At 49.3% G+C, this 7,068-nt stretch overlaps 1 protein-coding gene across 2 annotated transcripts in view; it reads left to right on the forward strand.

The window, feature by feature from the left end:
- The window catches only part of LOC103609289 (cytochrome P450 2E1), an 11,297-nt gene extending 5,350 nt beyond the window's left edge, over positions 1 to 5,947 (forward strand). For both annotated transcript variants that reach the window (XM_008593638.1, XM_008593637.1), the window contains 6 exons: positions 22 to 182; positions 475 to 651; positions 1,520 to 1,661; positions 3,661 to 3,848; positions 4,336 to 4,477; positions 5,290 to 5,947. In XM_008593638.1, the coding sequence (XP_008591860.1) occupies positions 22 to 182; positions 475 to 651; positions 1,520 to 1,661; positions 3,661 to 3,848; positions 4,336 to 4,477; positions 5,290 to 5,474 (995 nt within the window). In that variant the 3' untranslated portion in view covers positions 5,475 to 5,947. The remainder of the gene's footprint in view (positions 1 to 21; positions 183 to 474; positions 652 to 1,519; positions 1,662 to 3,660; positions 3,849 to 4,335; positions 4,478 to 5,289) is intronic.
- Positions 5,948 to 7,068: the final 1,121 nt, after the last annotated feature.

Here is a 7,068-nt window from a genome sequence, read left to right on the forward strand (position 1 = left end):
CGCTCCCCGCGCCCGCCGCAGGCCGGCCCTTCGACCCCACCCTGGTGCTCGGCGGCGGGCCCTGCAACGTCATCGCCGACATCCTCCTCCGCCGCCGCTTCCCCTACGACGACGACACGTGCCTGCGGCTGATGCGCGCCTTCAACGAGAACTTCTACCTGCTCAGCACGCCCTGGCTCCAGGTGAGGCCGCCGTCCGCCCGCCCCGCCCGCCCACATGGGAAAGGGGAGGGACAGGCTGTGGGGGACACACGGGCCTGCAGATGCCGGGAACGGGGTGTCCGACGCGGCAGCCCGGCTGCACCTCCCGGAGCGTGTGCGCTGCCTGGGAGGACGGGCCCAAAAGAGACGCTGCTGACCCCAATATTCTAAATAATGTGACGATGACAGCCATAAATTCACATCTGAGCAAGCCCAGCGCACAGAACTAAACTGCATCCAGGAAAAACGTAGTAAGATAATTCTCTCTCTCTAGTTTTACAACAGTTTTGCAGACTATCTACGCTACCTGCCTGGAAGTCATAGAAAATTAATGAAAAATGTGTCTGAAATAAAAAAGTATGCGCTTGAAAGAGTGAAGGAACACCACCAGTCCCTGGACCCCAAGTGCCCCCGGGACTTCACCGACTGCCTGCTTGTGGAAATGGAGAAGGTCTTGCACCCCCGCCCATGACAGGGCTCTGGGGCGGGCGGGGCGTGCACCTTTCAGATTTGCATCCTGACCTGCCCTCACTGCTGTCCAAACTGCCCACGGTGCCCACGTTTCGGTGCTCTTGGTTTCACACAAACACACTTGGCCTCCGCCCACCCCACGTGGAGGCACAGCCCACCTGTCCCCGTCACCTGGCTCCCTCCAGGCCAGGCCAAGCTGCTTAACAGTTTCTGTCCGCTGACTTTGACAATCGTGTTTTGTCTGAGGAACCCTCAGAGTTCTTTGTGGCCACTTATTCCCCAGTTGTGCACGACTTTCAGGGGCTCCAGTCCTCCCCAGGTTCATTTCCCTGCAGCCCCTCAGGAACCCCTCCCCCAGCTCAGTATCCCTCTGGGGAAGCTCTTGTATCCGTCTTTTCCTTTCCTGTCGATTGTGGCTCCCACACTGATAACTTGGACTCCCCTAGATGACATCCTGGACTGTCTGAGAATCTCCTTCATCAGTTTGCCCCCTCCCTGCTCCTGGCGTCTCACAGCTCAGCCTTGAGCTGCGACTGTGGCCAGAGTGTACCTCACCACCCCCCACCCATTGGCCCTTGTACTGTTGAGGGAGGCAGAGCCCGTGGCCTGGTGAGGAGCCCAGTCCTACCCTCAGCCTGTTTCCTGAGAGCTTCCATTTCCCTCGCTGTGAGGTGGAGATTACCGTGTTTCTCACAGCTCTGAGTCCTGGTTCTTGGATGTCCATCTGCTGTCTCCTGTAGAGCTGGGAGGTGGCTGGGCTCTCTTTTTGCTGAGAGGAGACAGCATCCTTTTCTCAGCCACCTGCAGACATCCTATTGTTGAGTCCCTCTCTGTCTCTAACATTGCAGGAAAAGCACAGCCCAGAGCCCTTGTACACACTGGACAGCATCGCTGTGACCGTGGCTGACCTGTTCTTTGCGGGGACAGAAACCACCAGCACCACTCTGAGATATGGGCTCCTGATTCTCATGAAATACCCAGAGATTGAAGGTGTGTAAGTAAAGAGCAAGACGCCTGTGCCCTGCAGCTAATCCTCCCTGCAGATAGCCTTGCGTGTTGTCCAGCTAAAGCTGCTTGTTAACCCTTGGGTGACAGGGTGGGATTGCTGGAGGAATTGCTTTGAGGGAAGGTGTTCTTGTATGTGCGAGACACCTGGCATCCTTGAACACTGGTTGGCCCACACCCCACAGAGAGACCCCTGGTTGCACAGAAGGACAGCCCAAAACCAGGGGAGGGCTGTGGGTATGCATTCTGCTCCATAAATAACCTGTGTATGACAATGAAAATAATGTTCCAGTTGACCCCAAATAGAACTTGGCCTTCTAGGCAGAGCAGGGAGGGAGGGTGGGGCTGGGGGATCTTCCTGGGGCATCTCACCCAAAAGGGGATCTGAAGAGGAAAGCCCAGTGAGAAGCAACCTATGGCTGCCTGCTGTCCTGGAACCTCTTCACTCCCATGGGGCTCCGTCCCAGCAGTACCTGGGACAGGTATGACTCAGTGCCTGGAGGAGGCATCCAGCCCGCATGCGCAGAGGATCATGTACTGAGAAGCACCCACCTGTGCCACGTAGAGGCGATGTGAAGGCCAACCCCTCAAGTACAGAGGAAGCCGAGGGAGCCATAACCTAGGGCGTGGTGCCCAAGGTTTGGAGCCCCTGCTTCTCCCTGGCTGGGTGCAGAGCTGGGCAGCTGCTGCTGGAGGTGCCCTCCTCACCACTGCGTGCAGGCGAGGGCCAGCCCTTCTGTGCACTGTACTCTTCAAGCTCGCCAATTCTTGAGCGTAGGTATTGTGGGGAATGAGATAATTTCCCCCAAGAATGTGGATACATGACCAGCCCAAGATCAGGACCTGGTCTCTGGTCTTTCTGATGGTAAAGCCTTTGCTTTCTGGATCACACAGAAAGGTGGAGGGTAAAAGTCCAGGGAGGGAAACATTTTATGGATCTATGGCAGTTACAAGAGAACTTTTGACCACTCTGTTCTAGAAAATCTATGGATTCAAAAATGTTTTAAATTATTAATTATGAGGAATTTCCATTACACACAAAAATAAAATAAATATGATTGACATCCATACATCCATTGCCAAATTTAACATGTATTAACATTTTGCAATGTTTGCTTCAGATCTCATAAAAAAACAATTATAGAGCCAGTGAACTCCCCCGTCCTCACCCCCCACCCATGATGGTAATGTGCAGGATTGCTGTTTATCACCCCATGAGTGACTTCATACATTTCACATTTACGAAGTGTCAGCATACAGTTCATATTCCTGTTTGTCTGAATATTCTACCCAGTGAACTCCCCCGTCCTCACCCCCCACCCATGATGGTAATGTGCAGGATTGCTGTTTATCGCCCCATGAGTGACTTCATACATTTCACATTTACGAAGTGTCAGCATACAGTTCATATTCCTGTTTGTCTGAATATTCTACGTAGGTACCATCCTGTACATAACTTTGCAATTTGGTTTTTTCACTCAACATGTTATAAAGTCCCATAGAAAATTCCAAACTCAGAGATGTTGTCACCACTGTCAGATAGAGAGGGATTTTCAGGCTTCAAGAAGTAGATTGCGCGTGTCTGATTCCATTCTGTCATCCCCCTTAATACTTCTCAGAAGCATGCAATAAACCATCCTGGAGTAACAATTAACATCAAGATTTCCCTCCAGAAAGAAATTCCCAAGACCGTTTTTGTGTTCTGTACTCCAGATATGAAGAGAACTAGATAAGCCATCATCAGCTAAAATAATTGGTGCCAGAATGTTCTGCAGACTGTAAATAATCTCATAATAGAGTTCAGCTTTTACTGACATTTGTGGAAAATTTATCCAATAATTCAAAGTAACTGGGCACCATAAACCTGGCTTAAGATGCTCTATGAATATCTGCTGAGTGAGTGGGTGGATGTATGGGCATGTGGGTGGATGTCCAACCAGCCTAGAGTCAATCCTTTAAATTTATCCCATTCATATATTGGCAGAGAAACTCCATGAAGAAATTGACAGGGTGATTGGGCCAAGCCGAATCCCTGCCATCAAGGACAGGCTAGAGATGCCCTACATGGATGCTGTGGTGCATGAGATTCAGAGATTCATCGACCTCGTGCCCTCCAACCTGAGCCATGAAGCAACCCGGGACGTCATGTTCAGAGGATACGTCATCCCCAAGGTCAGATGTGAGCCTGGTGTGCGCACCCCAGGGTTCATCACCTCACCTGCCAGAGGACAGGATGGGGGATCCAAAGACACTTCCTTTGGTGGGTGTGGCCGCATAGTGGGCCGGGCAGCATTCCCACCCTGCAGAGTCCTGCTTCCCCAGCAGTTCTCACTTTGATGTGGTGACCAGAGGAAAGGAGGAAATCTGGAAATTGCCTGCTCAGATAGTGCTTGAGATGTATAGCATATTCTACTCCCAGGAACAAGCAGCATTAACCACCAGCCCTGGAGTTAATCTGTGAGGAGGTGAGGGCTTTCATCTCCATGTAGGGCTGACCCTGACTTCTTTCTGTCTAATCTTTAACAGAACAGTGTCCCCAGCTGGAAATATGCTATCCTGTATAACGTAAAATTCAAAACAAACTTCTTCACTGAGGCTTCTGGAGGAAAGCCTGTGTTTTGTTAACTTGGCTGACTGAGACCGTCTTTGTTCCTTCCAGGGCACAGTCATAATCCCGACTCTGACCTCCCTTTTATATGACAGTCAAGAATTCCCTGATCCAGAGAAGTTTAAACCAGAGCACTTTCTGAATGAGAACGGGAAGTTCAAGTACAGTGACTATTTCAAGCCATTCTCTGCAGGTAGGAAGTTCAGAGGCAGCACCTTCCCCTGAAAACCCTTTCCTGCTTTCCTCGTTTCTGCCCACGCACCCTCTGCCCTCGTCATCCCAGACCTGCCACAGCCCCATCTTGCCCCTGGTTTCTATTTATAGCATGACCCAGATGTGCTCTTCCCTGCTCAGAGAAGTTAAATGACACCTTTTTACCAGAAATCCTGGGAATGAGGGTTGTGGATGGATTATTTTTTTCATAGAGTGGAAAAAAATAATTCATTGTTATATTCGGTTTTTACTTCCACGGGACTTAGAGAAAATCTGTCAAAACTATATTACCTAAGTGTCCATAATTCTAAACAAAGGTCACTAAGTAAAATCTAACCTTTGGTACCTTGACTCATCATAGGAAGCACTGAAGCTTCCCTGGGTGTGACTCACCCGCCCTCTTTGAAGCCCTGGGTCCCTCCGCAAGGCCTCCCCCTGGGCCCTGGTGTGAGGAAAGCCCTACAACCGACCAGATAACTCCAGCTCCCAGAGTCGGAGCCTTAGCTTCTGACCGTGCACTGCTTCCTTCTTGGGCAAGTTCTGGGGGTGCTTTCCTAAGGCCTGGACGGAGACCATTTTCCCCACTTGACAGGCTTTTGCAGTTGAGTTCTGAATGATGAAGGTTGTTCGAAGGCTGGGCCCTGAATAAGTCAACGTCACTGATATTTACTACATTTTTTGCTTCCTTTCTCTGCTTCATGATGGCCCTTTTCCCACAGCCTCCCCCTTGCTGCCCCCTGCTCTCTCTCTGAAGCTCCCCCAGGGTCTTATCAGTGCTCTTGTTACTTCTAGGAAAAAGGGTGTGTGTCGGAGAAGGCCTGGCCCGCATGGAACTGTTTTTATTCTTGTCCGCCATTTTGCAGCATTTCAATTTGAAGTCTCTTGTTGACCCAAAGGATATTGACCTTAGCCCTGCTGCGGTTGGGTTTGGCAGCATCCCTCCACACTACAAACTCTGTGTCATTCCCCGCTCATAAGTGAAAGGAGGATATGGCCTGAAAAACCACCTGCCTGCGTGTGGGCAGCCCCTCCACATGGAGTGAATCAGGCCAGAGATGATGCTTTCCAAAGTCACAGTGTTCAGACAGAATGTGAAAGCAAAGTCCAAAAAGATTTTGTTAAACTGACTAAATTAAACTATGCATTAGTTTGCGGCTATGTTGGGGTTCCTGGAAACAGTGGTGATTAGGAACCTGTCATTATAAGTTAAACTAACCTCTTCTAAAAAAGTAGATTATCCAGTTACCAGAGTCAACATCAATTATAAAGGACAGACAAAAAGGAATACGGACATTATTTTGTAGGTCAGAACAGGGAGAAATAATATAGTTTTGGCAAGATTTATTAGCCTTGTCAAAAATATATCCCGTACCATCTTGCCTTAGGATATTGTTCCTATGAGCATCATTCTGTGCAGTATCTTCATATTAAAATATGTCTGAAATGTCAACACAGACATCTATTATCTCTTGATATTAAAATGTCACTTTGTGTTTGGAAAGAGAAATTCTAAGCATGTGGGGACTCTTGAAACTAAAATGAAGAAAACAAAATCTTCCCAGTGAACTAAAGGTTAATGCTATGAAACAGAAGAGGTGTTTGGAGCAAGACCACTGTGCCTGTCCTGCTGGCACGCACCAGCAAGTGCTCTCAGCCCTTTCCGTGGTGCAGGGCACGAGGACTGAGTGGGTGAGGCATAAAAGCCTTTGGAGCTCTCCTGGCATTCTGCATCTGTGTGAGTGTCTCCCAGTAAGACAAGTGATGCTTCAGAGCTGGCAGTGTAGCATCTTCCAAGCTCTCTCCACCCTGACCTTCCTCCCGCCCCCTCGTAAGGATTTCACAGGGCCCACCCAGGTAACCTAGGACAATCTACCCTTCTCAAGATCCTGAATTTCTTTACATATTCAGAGTTCCTTTTACCACAAAAGGTAACATGCTTACAGGTTCTTGGGATTAGGGTGTGGACATCTTTGGGGGACACTGTTCTGCTGACCACACCTTTTCACTCCTCCACCTTGGGGCACCAAAACCCAAAGTTAACAGATAGGTAAATCAGCAGAAGGAAGAACCAGCTGCCCCACCAAAAGACACCTGTTGTTCTCACATTGGGCCTCCATGGAGGCAAGACTGCTTCTGGCAGAAAGATACATAAAAACGCCTTTTTATTTGCTTTGGGGCAGAGAGGTTTCAATTTGAGAGAATATCCTGGGAAAATCCTAAAGTGCCCAATAGTAATGGGAAATGTTGGGAGGGAGTGTGGGGGCCCTTTGGGGGTATGACTTAACTGATCAGGGCATCATCTGGCTGTTAAGTGTCTTAGGTTGATGTTCCGGTAAGCACAGTGTAAAACTGAGTTCCCCCAGTGGCTTCCAAGTCCTGCTGGCTCCTCATGGGTAACTTCTAGCCCAGAAGTAACATCACTGTGAAAAGTTAGTCCCACCTTTAGAAATACTCTACTGATGTAAACCACATTTCACAAAATCAGAAGAGAAGGGTTCAGTAGGAGCGAGGGGGAAATATTGTTTGGTCACTGCTTCAGAAGTGGTCAGAGAATCAGATAGGATGTCAGCA

Source organism: Galeopterus variegatus, unplaced genomic scaffold (genome assembly GCF_000696425.1).
Source record: "Galeopterus variegatus unplaced genomic scaffold, G_variegatus-3.0.2 Scaffold9434, whole genome shotgun sequence".
Classification (NCBI taxonomy): Eukaryota; Metazoa; Chordata; class Mammalia; order Dermoptera; family Cynocephalidae; genus Galeopterus; species Galeopterus variegatus.